This window comes from Odontomachus brunneus, unplaced genomic scaffold (genome assembly GCF_010583005.1).
Source record: "Odontomachus brunneus isolate Ranch 3 - 2012 unplaced genomic scaffold, Obru_v1 Obru_scaffold_030, whole genome shotgun sequence".
In the NCBI taxonomy this organism is placed as follows: domain Eukaryota; kingdom Metazoa; phylum Arthropoda; class Insecta; order Hymenoptera; family Formicidae; genus Odontomachus; species Odontomachus brunneus.
Genome location: NW_022639480.1, coordinates 855,767 through 871,156, shown reverse-complemented (window position 1 = coordinate 871,156; position 15,390 = coordinate 855,767). Strand labels below are relative to the sequence as shown.

At 40.0% G+C, this 15,390-nt stretch overlaps 3 protein-coding genes across 8 annotated transcripts in view; 1 reads left to right on the top strand and 2 right to left on the bottom strand.

Moving 5' to 3' along the window:
- Positions 1-1,361, bottom strand: part of LOC116843100 (DCN1-like protein 3) — a 5,949-nt gene extending 4,588 nt beyond the window's left edge. The window contains exon 1 of one of the 4 annotated variants that reach the window (XM_032813170.1): positions 645-1,361. The gene's annotated coding sequence lies outside the window, so the exon portion shown is untranslated. Of the gene's footprint in view, positions 1-384; positions 591-644 lie in introns of those variants that run through there. The other 3 variants (XM_032813171.1, XM_032813175.1, XM_032813172.1) reach the window with 3 other exon arrangements.
- A 1,259-nt stretch (positions 1,362-2,620) lies between these two features.
- Positions 2,621-11,599, top strand: LOC116843234 (activating signal cointegrator 1 complex subunit 3). Of its 3 annotated transcripts, none has more exons than XM_032813481.1 (8): positions 2,621-2,822; positions 3,403-3,537; positions 3,713-3,801; positions 4,008-4,156; positions 4,251-4,502; positions 4,581-8,780; positions 9,049-10,507; positions 10,596-11,599. In XM_032813481.1, exons 2-8 carry the CDS (start codon positions 3,413-3,415, stop codon positions 10,715-10,717), a joined length of 6,396 nt encoding a protein of 2,131 aa, XP_032669372.1. In that variant the 5' UTR covers positions 2,621-2,822; positions 3,403-3,412; the 3' UTR covers positions 10,718-11,599. The 3 variants fall into 3 exon arrangements, with proteins under 3 accessions (XP_032669372.1, XP_032669370.1, XP_032669371.1); XM_032813479.1 differs by having other exon boundaries at positions 3,710-3,801; XM_032813480.1 differs by lacking the exon at positions 2,621-2,822 and adding an exon at positions 2,902-3,327 and having other exon boundaries at positions 3,710-3,801.
- On the bottom strand, positions 10,934-15,269 carry LOC116843241 (protein MEMO1). Its single transcript, XM_032813498.1, has 8 exons — positions 14,973-15,269; positions 14,460-14,541; positions 14,298-14,366; positions 13,796-13,908; positions 13,428-13,539; positions 13,040-13,259; positions 12,816-12,920; positions 10,934-12,722 (listed from the first exon to the last, which is right to left on the bottom strand). The coding sequence occupies exons 1-8, from the start codon at positions 15,022-15,024 to the stop codon at positions 12,585-12,587; spliced, it is 891 nt and encodes a 296-aa protein (XP_032669389.1). The 5' UTR covers positions 15,025-15,269; the 3' UTR covers positions 10,934-12,584.
- Between the last annotated feature and the right edge of the window lie 121 nt (positions 15,270-15,390).

Genomic DNA, 15,390 nt, shown 5'->3' with positions numbered 1-15,390 from the left:
ATCTGTGTATACCTATTATTATAATCTTCCATAGCTTGATCATGTAGAACATCTTGTATAAGTTCTTCGGTATTTGTGTAGGTTATACCACATTCCTCCATTCTCCTTTTTAGAGTTTTCTTTACTCTATCTATAGATAATCCAATTTCAAGTGCACTCTATATTCAAAGGTACACAAATTCATATAAAAAATTGATATACAACTTATATCAAATTGATGTAAAAAAAAGTCATATCAAATAAAATAATATAAGCCATTTGCTGGAGAGAGAGAGAGAGAGAGAGAGAGAGAGAGAGAGAGAGAGAGAGAGAGAGAGAGAGAGAGGGAGGGGGGGGAGAGAGAGAGAGAGAGAAAGCTGCAGGATCGTCACGCGTGATTCGAACCACGATAGATTGTATGCGACGCGCGTTCACAGATCTCTTATCGGTGACATTTCACCGACGATTGAAGGTCTCACATGGAAGGATCTCACATCATCGCGCGACCAAGCTGTCAAAACAGTATTGCTCTCGTTGAGAAGCGACCAAGTTCGAACGACGAGAGAGTAGGGATGAGTCACGCGCGAAATCGCTCGTACGAGAGGGGAGAGAGGACGCACGCGACAAAGCAGAGAGATAGAGGGAGAGTCAATCCGACTGTATACCTTATTGTTAAGGCGATTTCTCGGTCGACCCCGGGCCTCGATAATAACAGCAGCAATAATAATAGTAATAATAGTAGTGGTGGTTGTAGTCTTAGACAAGAAAAACTGCCGCGAGACGACAATACCTCGCCTCGGTCGCTTCATCAAATTCTCGTCCAGAAGAGCGAACGTGGGGGAGAGGGATGCTCTTCCGGATGTACCAGGACGTGCCGTGCGTGCGCACCGGTGCGTACGTGCTTGCTCGCGTATGTGCGTGCGTGCGTGCGTGCGTTCGTCGCGTTCGCGTTCTACGCGAAGTCGCCGTGGATCAACAAAACGCCTCCTGCTCGATGTTCTTCCAGCACATTTTCTCTGCGCGACGGAGACGACTCCCCAGCCCGAGCGCTGGTAGGATTCGGCGGTCCAGCCAAGTCTGTGTCATTTGCGACGCTGTGGTAACCTCGCGCGACCGTACGACGTCGATGACGGCTGCGGTTGCGGCTGCAACGTCGACGATCTCATTACACGTTACACGGAGCGTTCATTCGCGGTGCCTGCCCGAAAGCTCGCGGCGACCGATGCGATTAGCAGGCAACCCGCGCGAGTCACCACCGAGTCGTCGTTTCGTGAAAACACTTCGACGAAGACATCAAAAGACATTCCTCGTGCTTCGATACGGAGTGGAACGACAACGAAGAAAGCTCCCTCGATGGGATAGATAGACACCGAGTAAAGTTACCAGAATCCAGACAGGTTACTAGTCTGAACAAAACATGGCGTCGTTGATAAACATAAAGGCCATTCTACAATTGTATAAGCGTGGCGCGGTAACGCAAGAGTCGACCAATCAGAATGTTTTATTCATTGGGTGCGTTCAGCGAACTCAACAGTTGCACAACAGTTGAGTAATTCGTCAATGTAATTGGTTTAGATTTAGGAATCTAACAATAAGAACCAATAATCGCTGATTGCTTACTGAGCGCTTTTTCCGCTGAACGCGCCCATTGATTACTTTCTGATTGATTGTCGTAATCAGGCGTGCACAGACATTAATGGCTCCTGCACACAGAACGCGGTAATGCTTACCGCGCGGCGGAAGTCCGCGCGACAGTCAATCAATATATTGTTTTTCCATAAGAGCTAGAAGGTTATTACGGAAAGCGGCATATTGATTGGCTGTCGCGCGAACTTCCGCCATGCGACAAACATTACCACGTCCTATGTGCAGGAGCCATAATAGCGTGTTTGACTGGCCCTGGGTCAGTCGCTCCGAGAGCGATTATTGACGTCATAAGTCTCTACTAGCCAATCATAAAGCTTATAAGTACTTGTTCGACCAATAAACGTAGGCTGAATAACCGAGAGTAGGTTAACCAAGAGCCAGTCGAACATGCTAAGTTGCGTTCAAAAACTCTATTCGACGGGTAGAATAGCATTCCATTGATCAATAAGAACAAAGATAACTAGAATTTCTTTATCATAATTGGTCAATTAAATGTACTCTATCCACCGAGTAGAATTTTGGAACGCAGTCCTAGATTGCGTTCGGAAACACACACTGTGTGCACACTATTAGACGATAGCCGTTGAAGTGAGCGAAATACAAGAGTGAGATAAAAAGAGAGGGAGAGTACTCGAGTGACGTTTCCGAACGCAGCCCTATAAGTATAAAAGTGCATAAGATCATAAGAAAAAGAAATACTCTATTTTAATTGGTGCATTTCCATCCATCTTCAGAAATGCATCAATCAGAATAGAATATTTCCATCCAGCAAGCAAGCTAGCATGCATTACGTTCCAAAACTCTACTCGACAAGTAGAGTAGCATTTAATTGACCAATAAGAACAAAGATAACTAGGACTTCTTTATCATGATTGGTCAGTTAAATGTACTCTACCCGTCGAGTAGAATTTTTGAACGCAGCCCATGAGAACAAGCCGCGCCCGCTGGCTTTATTGTACTAGTACAGCCGAAAAGAACAGACCACAAACCTCATGTCACAGAAAAAACAAATATGGCGGATTTGAAACATTTGAACTGATAAGAAACTGACAGTCGGCAAAAATGCAGTCAACCGGAGTGATGTCACGATATTATCGAATGTGCATTACGATAAATTGATCTTTGCAAATTGTTATATTCGGTTTTCGACTACTATTATTCAATTGTTACTGCCATCTGTTATCAAACTTTTTCCAGTACGTATATCGATCGCAATACTATTATTTAATGAAATTGATGGAGGCTTTTTGTCGTTATCAATAAACAGTAGATTGAATCAACGGGGAATAACAGGGTCGTTAGGGGAATACCTGTGAGAGATTCGTACTTCTAAATTCTTGATTAAAGTTTATACGTGAAAAACGTGTCCTTGTAAAACGTCTCAGTCCGCAATGTTACGATATATTGTGCAACACGGTTAATTTTTGCGAAATTTTCACAAATTGTACAATTCCACAATAACTCTATTAATTCATTCAGATTAACATCTGCGATACAATTTGTTGCTTAAACTCGAGTATTGTTCTTCATAACCTATGAAATCTGTGACCGTCACTTGCTCTATGTCGAATTTACCTAAAAAAAGTAACGCGTAACAATATAAAATTTATCGTACGCGTAAAATAATTTTAACTAGATATTATCTGTGATCTTCCCACAAAGTCTCAACATATGAAATATTGAGGATAATACAAGCTAAATGTAAAGTAGCATATGTAATGTGTCAACATATACACATTTGTCTTTTATATTATATATATAAAATCTGATTAACAGAGAACACATCATGTCGAAGTTACAACGTATAACTAAGTCTTTACGGATGTCTACTTGCCTAGAACGTAGAAACTTTGATCTTCAACCAAATGATTTAATAAAGAAAAGGCAAGAACGAGCAGAAAGAATAGAAAGGTAAATTATTAAATAAAAATACATGAAAAGTTGAATAAAGTTTACTCTTATTCATATATTTAATTATGCAATATTTGGTAAAAAATATCATTACAAGATATAGCAGTTCTCATATTTTTATAATCTTATAATCTGTATTTGTAAAATATTTATCATCTTTTATATTTTATAGTAGTTTTGATTGGTCTAAAATATGCAATAGTACATCTAAAGGTCTTACGATAAAGTTATCAGTGCTAAAAAAGATTGCAGAGCAAGTTTTAAGTAAGTAGAAATTTTATATATATATATGAATTTCTCATATTGTTTACTGTACAAATATAAGTTTTTGAATTAAGTTCTTTAGATGGATAAGATAATGCCATTTTGATTTTATAATTATCATTCTTTATGGTCTTATATTGCATCATTCAATTTAATATCAAATTTTTTCTATACTGAACATTTCAATATAGTCATCTTTCTTTCAGAGGATGCTGTGGCAGATGCTATAAATGAATTTACAATTTATGCATTACGTTTATTAATTGAAGATGAAAAATTAACTCGAAAAAAATATGAGATGCTTGTTCGAAAGGCAGGATATTTAGATCATGATTATGCATGTAAAATAATGGAGGTATGATATAATGATATGATATAATCTAATCTATATAATTTACAATTAAACTAAATATATATATCTTTAAATTTCATTTAATTATTTTATATAGATTATTACGGAAATTCGGGTAGAACATTATGATGAGGTTATGGAATTATTATCCGAAACCAAAGAGAATGAAGATGCAGAAGCTGCTGGTTTGCATGTTTTTGGCGCGGATATTCCTTACAATCCAGCAAGAGCTGTATGGCCTGATACTACTAAACTTCATAGCATGTCTAGGGAAGGAATAAATTTAAGCACTGATAAATTTACAATGAAACTACATGGAACAGAATCTTTATCGCAAAAGAAATCTGTAGTGAGTATACATTAGATATGTATATGAGCATAACAAACAAAAAATCAATTCCCATTCTATAATTTTCTCATTTTACAGTTCGAAAAAGAAAAATTTATGGAAAGATTAAAAAATTGCTTCAAGACATGTGGTAACGGAATGTCATTTTCGCAGTTTAATACGACAATAATGCAAAAGTTGAGGAATTTTGAGGAAGTAGCCTTACAAACTGAATTATTCGATATGCTTGGTTGCGATCATTTGGAATTTATAGAATATATTATCGAACATCAACAAGCTATTGTATCATCGTATCCATGTTCAAAAGTGGTTTCAAGGCCACAGAAAACTGCACAGGGGCCTATAATCAGTGGTCAGGTAACTGTACAGTCTGAGGTAGAAAAGAAACTAAACAAGCAAGTACGTAAGGAGGAAAAGAAATTGAATAAAATGTCGAACAAACGAGATGTTAAAGGGGAAATTGAGAAAAACGAATTCGACTCGACAGAACTGCAATTTATAAAGCAAGAGGCAATTGCAGCTAGGCTAACCCCATTATTTCCTAAGAAGATTGTGGAAAGAAGTCCACAATCTTACCCGTTTGTTTTCGACTCCAAAGCAAATAAGCATGCAAGTATCGTGTCAGGACAGAAATTAATGTTGGCTGAAAACGTTAAGAGGGTAAACACTGACATTTTTGAGGAAGTGCACATACCAATACCAGAAAAAGAACCTATTAACGTGAATGTAGATATCGTATCAATATCTTCTCTAGACAAAATCGGCCAAACTGCTTTCAACGGCATGAAGTCGTTAAATCAAATACAAAGTATAGTCTTTAAGGCGGCGTACGAAACCAATGAAAATTTACTGATATGCGCACCAACCGGTGCGGGCAAGACGAATGTAGCGATGTTAGCCATAGTGCATCAGTTGAAACAGAACATTCAAGACGGACAACTGCAAACGAACCAATTCAAGATCATTTATATCGCGCCTATGAAAGCACTGGCGGCGGAGATGACCGCCAACTTCAATAAGAGACTCAGCGCCTTAGGCGTCAGCGTTCGCGAATTAACCGGTGACATGCAGCTGACAAAGCAAGAGATTCAGCAGACTCAGATGATAGTGACCACACCGGAGAAATGGGACGTTGTCACGAGAAAAGGAACGGGCGATGTCTCTCTCACTAGTATCGTGCGACTGTTGATCATCGACGAGGTGCATCTGCTGCATGGCGACAGAGGGCCCGTGGTGGAGGCGTTAGTCGCGCGGACTTTGCGACAAGTAGAATCCTCACAGAGCATGATCCGGATCGTCGGGTTGTCCGCGACACTGCCGAATTACGTGGACGTAGCGCGATTCCTGCGCGTGAATCCGAGCAAGGGACTTTTCTATTTCGACCACCGCTTCCGACCGGTACCGTTAAGCCAGACGTTCATTGGTGTCAAAGCCATCAAGCCGCTACAACAAATTAACGATATGGATTTCGTGTGCTACAATCATGTCATTGACATGGTGCGAAAAGGTCATCAGGTCATGGTGTTTGTGCACGCGCGGAACGCCACCGTGAGAACGGCCCAGGCGCTGAAGGAGTTAGCCTTGAAAAACGATTTGCTCAAGTACTTCTTGTCGGACAATCAGACAAAGTATGTGAACAAGGCATTCGCGTCCTCACGCAACAAGCATCTCGGCGAGCTGTTCAACAGCGGCTTTTCCGTGCACCATGCTGGCTTGACGCGCACCGACCGCAATCTAGTGGAGAAGTATTTCGCCGACGGTCTGATCAAGGTGCTGGTCTGCACCTCCACATTAGCCTGGGGCGTCAATCTGCCCGCACACGCGGTCATTATACGTGGCACCGAAATTTATGACGCGAAGCACGGTTCGTTCGTGGACCTGGGTATATTGGACGTGCTGCAGATCTTTGGCCGCGCCGGTAGACCGCAATTCGATACGTCCGGCCACGCGGTTATCATCACGACGCACAACAAACTATCACATTACTTGTCGTTGCTGACGAATCAAATACCGATCGAGAGCAGTTTCATTAAGTACTTGGCCGACAATCTGAACGCTGAGGTAGCGTTGGGTACGATATCGAACGTGGAAGAGGCGGTCGAGTGGCTCAGTTACACGTACCTGTTTGTACGAATGAAGCTGAACTATCAGGTATACGGTATGGTGTACCAAACTCTCGTGGAAGATCCGAATCTTGAGAAGAAGCGAAAGGAACTTGTGGATCATGCAGCTAAATCGTTGGACAAGGCGCAGATGATCAGGTACGATGAGCGCACCGGTGATTTGAATGCCACCGACTTGGGACGTATCGCGAGCCACTTTTACCTCAAATATGACACAGTAGAGATTTTCAACGAGCAGCAGAAACACGTGATGAATGAGGCGGAGATCCTGGCGATGATATCGCACGCCCAGGAGTTCGAGCAACTCAAAGTGCGCGACGACGAGGTAGAAGAGCTCGATCAATTGATGGACGACTGCAAGGTCATGCCAAAAGGCGGTGTGGAGAACGTTCACGGCAAAGTGAACATATTGCTGCAAACGTATTTGTCAAGAGGCCGCGTGAACGCATCGTCGCTGATATCCGATCAAGCGTATGTTACACAGAACGCGATGAGGATAGTTCGGGCGCTATTCGAGATTATGTTGCGCAAGAACAACGCGATAATGGCTGGTCGACTGTTGTCGATGGCAAAGATGTTCGAGACACAGCAATGGGACTTCATGACGCCGCTGCGACAATTCAGCTGCCTGTCTATGGAGATCATCTACAAGATAGAGCAACGAGAGCTGCCAATTCACCGATTGAAAGAAATGTCCACGCAGGAGATCGGCATCTTTCTACGAGATCAACGAATGGCGCTATTGGTGAAGAAGTGCTGCAGCCAGTTGCCGAAGATGGATGTGGTGTTCACCCTGCAACCTATCACGCGCACCGTGTTGCGAATGCGGTTGACGCTGATCCCGGAGTTCAACTGGAACGACCATGTGCATGGGAAGAATTCACAAGCCTTCTGGATATGGATTGAGGACCCGGACAGTAACTTCATCTATCATTATGAGTACTTCCTCGTGACGAGGAAGACAGTTCTTCAGAAGAACGAGCAGGAGCTCGTAATCACCATACCCTTGTCCGAGCCGTTACCAGCTCAGTATTTGATCAAGGTATCAAGTGAACATTGGCTTGACTGCGACGACGTGTTTCCAGTAAGTTTCCACGACCTCATTCTGCCGGAAACTCATCCACCTCACACGGACTTACTGGAGCTGCAACCGTTGCCGACGAGCGCTCTTAGAGAGCCGTTATATGAGGAACTTTACACATTTACCCATTTCAATCCCATACAGACTCAGATTTTCCACTGCCTCTATCATACAGATAACAACGTGCTCCTCGGCGCACCGACCGGTTCGGGGAAGACGATCGCCGCGGAGATCGCGATGTTTCGGGTCTTCAAGCGGTATCCCAACAAAAAAGTCATCTATATAGCACCACTAAAGGCTCTGGTGCGGGAACGTATAAACGATTGGAAAGTACGACTGGAGGAACGTCTAGGTAAGAGAGTGGTGGAGCTGACAGGCGACGTGTCGCCCGACATAAGGATGATAGTCAACGCGCACGTAATCGTCACTACACCCGAGAAATGGGACGGTATCAGCAGAAGTTGGCAGACAAGGAGCTATGTGCGGCAAGTGGCGCTCATAGTGATCGACGAGATTCATCTGCTGGGCGAAGATCGCGGACCGGTGCTGGAGGTCATAATCTCCCGCACGAATTTTATATCGTCGCACACGCTCGACAAAGTCAGGATCGTCGGTTTGTCGACCGCGCTGGCAAATGCAGTGGACCTGGCCAACTGGCTCGATATCAAGGACATGGGGCTCTATAATTTCCGTCCTTCCGTCAGGCCTGTGCCGTTGGAAGTGCACATCAGCGGATTCCCGGGCAAGCATTACTGTCCCCGTATGGCGACTATGAACAGACCGACTTTCCAAGCGATCAGACATCACGCACCGTCCAGTCCCTCTCTTGTCTTCGTGTCTTCTCGACGACAGACGCGTTTAACCGCACTGGATCTGATAGCTTATCTCGCGGCTGAGGATAATCCCAAGCAATGGTTACACATGCCAGAAGAAGAAATGGCCGGCATTTTGGACAATGTGAAGGACACCAATCTGAAGCTCACGCTCGCCTTCGGCATCGGTCTTCATCATGCGGGCCTTCAGGACCGAGACAGAAAGACTGTGGAGGAATTGTTCGTCAATAACAAAATACAGGTATTGACAATAAATATACAAAGGTTCTCAGATATACAATCAGATGAAATTAATGATCATCAAGTAATATTACAAATTGGCATAAAGGAATATCTTTTAACAAAATCTCAAGGATTTTTTTAGAAATATTATATATATATATATATATATATATTTCAATAAAAAAAAATTGAAAGCGTTCAATTACTAAGACATCTACCTTATACCTAAGCAATATAATTTTAACAAAAAACGTTAACCTAAATTCTTTCTTTGTAAACTTATACAGGTATTAATTACTACGGCTACTTTGGCTTGGGGTGTGAACTTTCCCGCTCATCTGGTGGTGATTAAGGGCACGGAATATTACGACGGCAAACTGAAGCGTTACGTGGACATGCCGATCACCGATGTGCTCCAGATGATGGGTCGTGCCGGCAGACCGCAGTACGACAACTCCGGCGTGGCGGTCGTCCTCGTGCATGACATAAAGAAAAGCTTTTACAAGAAGTTCTTGTACGAGCCATTCCCCGTGGAGTCCAGCCTGATGGACGTGTTGCCCGATCACATCAACGCAGAGATCGTCGCCGGCACTATAAAAAACAAACAGGAGTTTCTAGATTACCTGACGTGGACGTATTACTTCCGAAGATTAATGAAAAATCCCAAATATTACGACTTAGACGTTCTGGAACCTCAGTATATCAACGAATACCTTTCGAAACTGGTGGAGAAGACCCTGAAGTCACTGATGGATTCGTATTGCATTGATTACAATACGGAGGATCAAACCCTGTTCTCACTTCCGATGGGGAAAATAGCATCGTTCTATTATTTATCACACCACACGATGTCGATGTTCATGCAATCGCTGAACAACAAGTTGACGCTGGATCAATGCCTACGTATACTCTGCAACTCGCACGAGTACAACGAACTGCCGGTGAGACATAATGAGGAACTGTTGAATGAAGAACTGGCGAAGCTCTGTCGTTATCCCGTAGACCAGTACACTTACGATTCGCCGCACACGAAAGCATTTCTCTTACTGCAATCGCATTTCTCGAGACTGCCATTACCATGTACCGATTACACCACCGATTTGAAGTCGGTGCTCGATCAAGCGATCAGGATAGTGCAGGCGATGGTTGACACGGTCGCGGAGCGTGGATGGCTAACAAGCACGCTCAGGATAATGCACCTGTTTCAAATGATCGTACAGGCACGCTGGATAGACGAACCCGCAATTACGTCGTTACCGTATGTAAAGGCAACAGATTTGCATTTGTTCTCGTCGTCTTCATTGGCGTTTCCAGTATTATGTTTCATGACACGTGAGGATTACGATATGCTTCGTACAGCTTTATGTGAGGAATACACGGAAAATCAGATACGTGAAATACATCGAGTAATTAGAGAAATGCCGATAATATCCGTTAATCTAACGCTGGAAAGTACAATTCACGACGAGATTTTGAGAAGGAAAATTATATTTAAGTCTGAAGATGACGATCCCATTGATGTTCAAAAAAACGAATACTGTACATTGATTGTTGGACTAAAAAGAAACAATCGCTCCAAGACTTTGAAAGCGCACTCTCCGATGTTCCTAAAAGGAAAGGATGAAGGTTGGTTCCTGATATTAGGTGACGTTCCCAATAAAGAGTTGTTGGCGTTGAAGAGGGTATCCGGTGTAAATGATCAACAGAGATATCACCAATTGCAATTTCATGTGCCTGACGGTTTAGGTAAGATTATTAAACTTCACACATATAATTCGTAGTTTGTGTGTATGTGCGTATCGCTAAAATAAAACACGAAACGAAATTTTTTCAGGATTGATGAAGCTGACGTTCTACTTGATTTCCGATTGTTACATGGGATTGGATCAGCAATATAATATTTTTTTAAACATAACGTCTTCAGTTCAGAACACCAGCACAAGACTGAACGAATAGGTGATATTGTGTTCAATTATTGCAAATCTTTCTATCGACAATAATGTAAGGAACGATGCGAAGAGTGCGAACTTTATTATTGGAAAAATATTAGCAAAGTAACAACGTAAAGTTATTAGTGGATATCGGAGGAATCAAAGCAGTGAGAGATTTGCTATAATTGCGTACGAATGTATTGTTACAGGATGTTTATCGGGAGATGTACAGAGACTTGTATATTTTTACGTGATGTAATTTTATTACACGTCTATGTATTATGAAACAATGTAGGTATGGATTATTCTACGATTCTTTTCATATAAATATAAACCTTATTATCTCGGAATATATAAAGATAGAAAAAGCAATATGTGCAGGATCAGTGTACAATTCCATACGATCTTTTCCGTTTCTTTCTTTTTGGGAAATGAAAATCACGGATTATTTCACTGTAAATGCAAACTGCTTGTTGCACACCATTCATTTTTTACCATCATTCGTATTTTTTTGTTCTTAGTAAGAACTTCATTTTTACCAGATCTCAAGAAATAATAGATGTTTGAGGTATGCAGAGAAGAGTGTTTTTAAGTAGTGTACAGAAAAAATAAACACGTTCTTAAAAATTTGTAGACTCATTGTATACATTTCAATCATATATACATACATATATATATATATATATATATATATATATATATATATATGTATGTATGTATATATATATATATATATACTGACCCCATTTTTCAGACTTACACTATATAATAATACAATATTCGAATTATTCGGTTTAGTTTCCTATGCTTAGGTAACAATAGATTATAGGATAGGAAGGATATGAGATCATTCCATTGCTTTGTATGAAAAGAAAAAAAGAATATAAATATATATTTTAAGTCCTAACTCTCGTATTGATGTATCAATCACGATATAATTCGATGCAGATTCATACTAAAGGCACAGAAGAAACTTTAAAAACGTTTATTGGCCCATTAATGCATTCGATGTAATTTAAGAAATTGCAATGAAGTAATAAAATAAAATACGCAAGCTCCACTTGCGATATATTAAACTTCAATTCAAGAAAAGCATGTGCATTCACATTTAGAGTTCTACTCTAAATTACATTTTCAAAATGTAACAAAATATTTAAATATTATTCAGTACATTGCAGTTTAATATTGAATGCCATCTTTTATAACATTTGTAACATTTTGTATAATCACAGTCTAAATTAATCTATATAATCAACTTAATAACATTTAACTGTATTAATTATGCTAATGTGAATTAGTATAAAAGTAACAAAATTCAAGCTAAAATTTAATAGTAACAAAATTTATTTACATGTATATGCAATTAGTCCTAATTAGTCTTGTTTTTATATAAGCGATAACAATATTCTCTTCTCTGCCAATAGTTTGAACTCTGCTCTCCGGGTGCGCGTGACATACACTTTGCACTAACCTACACAGATGTACCATTAACCAAAGCAAAGAAATATTTAAGCTCCTTCCCATATCGAAATCTGGAAGTACTGAATATCTCTTGTAAGTAATAAACCGAAATGCATTTATACAAAAAAGTTTCGGTAACGGTACATTTTCCAATTTGTTACATGTAACACAAAAAAGTAACGCTTACCCCGACACCCGTTGTGTAAATTGCTACATAACGTAAATAATATAACGTTAGAGAAGTTACAGCAGTTATAATTCAGTGCCATTCTTCTTTCCGCATCTTACAAAAAATCTTGATATCCCGCTTAATCCGCTTTAATAATCGATAGAGTGTTACTGCCATGCTTCGTTGAACGCCATTCCACTTCGATAAAGTGTTTATATTCAGATGTCAATGTATAAGCGTACTCAATTTTTGTATGTCTTTATCACTCGACAACCAGGGAAGCACTAGCGTAACTGACAGAACTGTCATTCATATTGTTACATTGACTACTTTGAGCATATTTCAAGAACTTTAGATTCATCCTGTGGCCGTTTGTACGTCCCTTGAGACAATTAATTAGCTGTAAATATATAGAATGTCACACGTTAATCAAGAAACTTAAATCGGACTCTAAAAAGAAACTCGTACGTAGACCGTTAACTTTTTATATTACCTGCAGCAAAATGCCAATCGGATGCCGACCGCATATAGTATTACCATACTTTTTAAGATAATCGGTGAACATCGCAGGATTCAAAGTCTCTATAATGTTCATACCCTGCAGACATTTGTTATCGTGATAAGATTCGTTATGTGCGTGGAATAGTTCTTATAGATTTCTCTTTCACGGTACTCGTAAGTTATGTGTATAACAAAGAGACTGGATTGTATATATACCATTTTATCGAGATTCTGAATAGATCTGTGAATGGGTCCACACGATCTATCGTAGTAAATATAACGGAAACGTTGTCCCCAATGGCAGAAGTCCGAAGAGATGACAAATAATGTTTGCGGATCGGCCATATAGGGCGCTAATAATCTCCCATAAAGTGCTTCTTTCTCCGGGCTCAAGGAACCCACCAAAATTGGGATTATAGTAAATGAGTCCTTAAATCTGCACATGTGAAACAGGTGCCACATGAATAAGATACTCATTCTCTATCTTTGTCGTTTAGTAATGGACAGAAGCACGATGTAGGTATCGCTTCCCGTTACTTCTCATCGCGACACGATCTTCAGCTCTTATAATTATAATTGAGGATTAATTTATCTCTAAACGTACTCTTCCATAACTTTGGCGATAAATGGCAACTGCATTTCGATGCTGTGCTCTTCCTCATCCGTGTTCACATCCATCCAATCAAAGTGACCGGTCTCCTCGAGTTCTTTTCTCACTGTTAAACATGCACACATTAAAAAGTGTTTTTATCATCCTTACAATACCACGCCATCTTTCATTACGTATACTTCTCCCTTTACATAAGTGCAAAGTATACACCAAATTGGTATTGCAAGATTGAGTATTGCACTTTATTTATAAAAGTGATCGCGTATATATAATTTAATAACTTTTATGACTGTTGCGAGTGTTATATAAAAGATAAACAATGTTGATTCAAAGATGATATCTAGGTGTGTGTATATATATACCTTTTTGATCAATACGTAGATCATATAGTGGCGTTTGGTAAACGGAAACCGAAGAAAGGGCACAACTTGTTAATCTCACATGATGCGAGGGGCCTAGAATAAATATCCTACGGCTGCATAACAGCACGTTGCACGTTTCATTTGACTGAGAAATTTCAAAAATTACAAACTAAACTATATATATTGTACGGTACAATTACACTTTATAGAAATTTATATTAAAAAGACAAAATATATTTAATTTTAACTAATTTAATACCTAGTAATTTCTTTACTATGTTCTTGTATGCATTCCCAAAAAAAGCAATCTAAAAAACTTTAAATATTCTCCATTCCAATCATAAGATTTTACTACAAAAATATCTGGTAACAAAAAATAATAATGCAGAAACAATCTTAAACTACCTTTTTATCATATATTTTTCTAAATTTCAAATAAAATGTAAAATTTGAATGAACTTAGTGCTAGATTAATGTAATTCAGACATAATCCAACACTTACACAACTACGGGACTAATCTGCCGGTAAGCAAAACCAGCACATTCCCCGCAATAACTGTACCCTGCATGCCTGCAAAATTATATTTTTACAAAATATTTCTATATATATGTGTGTCTGTGTATCGATGCATTGCGTGACTATATTATATAAGTGATTACTGACGGGGCAATGATTGCTCTCGCAGGTCCATGGGATAAGTCTGCTACGCTCAGCCAATCCTCTAATTGCTTACGCAATTCTGAACCTACAGCGAGTAGTAGTGTGACTTTGACATCGCATATAGACATGACAGAAATTTGTTTTTAGAAAAACATATATACAATACGCAAAAACTATTCTTGAACTTTACTGAAACGACATTATGCCACTTTGCAATACTGCGAGCGAGACACTTTCGATTCATATCTTGAAATCTTGTAATATATAACGCAAATGATGCAAGTAGAAACATTAAATTAAATAATAAGTGAGTATATAAGTAAAATTACAATTGACTTGGAAGCAAAAATTTCATCTTTCTGCGCTCCATATTTTATTGACAAATGTTATTGAGACAGGTGACGTTAACGCAATGAAAATGATCGACAAACAATAATTTGCAAACACGCGCGAGCGACGATACGGAGTATAAATAAAATGCTTTTTTTTCTTTTCTTTTGTTCGAGCATCGCTTACCATTGTCCGCGTACCAACTACCAGCGTGAGAGGCTCTCCTAGTGAATGCCATTTTTCGGCCGAATATGCTTGCCTTTTCTCTTGAGCGTGTTTAGCTTGGCGCACAACGATATTTCATCCAATCTCACCTACCGATTGCCGCGCAAACAGAATTCTGGCGAAGTACAAGTAACTTATATCTTAGCCGAGTGTAAAATGTTTATAAAACGCTATCACAAAGCCTTGGCAATTGTCCTTCTATAGATCATTCGGTGAATACACGCTGAACGATACGCGTCGACTTGAAAACAAAAGGTGCGTCCAGCATTACGACCGGGCGCTCAGCGCGCTCCCGGATCTGATTGGTTCGCGCTTTTGGCTCACGAACAAATCCGAAAGCACGCACCAATCAGATCCAAAAACTCACTGAACGCTCATT

Coding starts and splice junctions, on each gene's coding strand:
- LOC116843234 (XM_032813479.1), top strand. CDS start 3,413: ATGTCGAAGTTACAACGTATAACTAAGTCTTTACGGATGTCTACTTGC. Junction 3,538..3,709: donor CGAGCAGAAAGAATAGAAAG/GTAAATTATTAA, acceptor TATATTTTATAG/TAGTTTTGATTGGTCTAAAA. Junction 4,157..4,250: donor ATGCATGTAAAATAATGGAG/GTATGATATAAT, acceptor TATTTTATATAG/ATTATTACGGAAATTCGGGT.
- LOC116843241 (XM_032813498.1), bottom strand. CDS start 15,024: ATGGCATTCACTAGGAGAGCCTCTCACGCTGGTAGTTGGTACGCGGAC. Junction 14,542..14,972: donor TAGTTGGTACGCGGACAATG/GTAAGCGATGCT, acceptor TACTCGCTGTAG/GTTCAGAATTGCGTAAGCAA. Junction 13,540..13,795: donor TCTACGTATTGATCAAAAAG/GTATATATATAC, acceptor CATGTTTAACAG/TGAGAAAAGAACTCGAGGAG.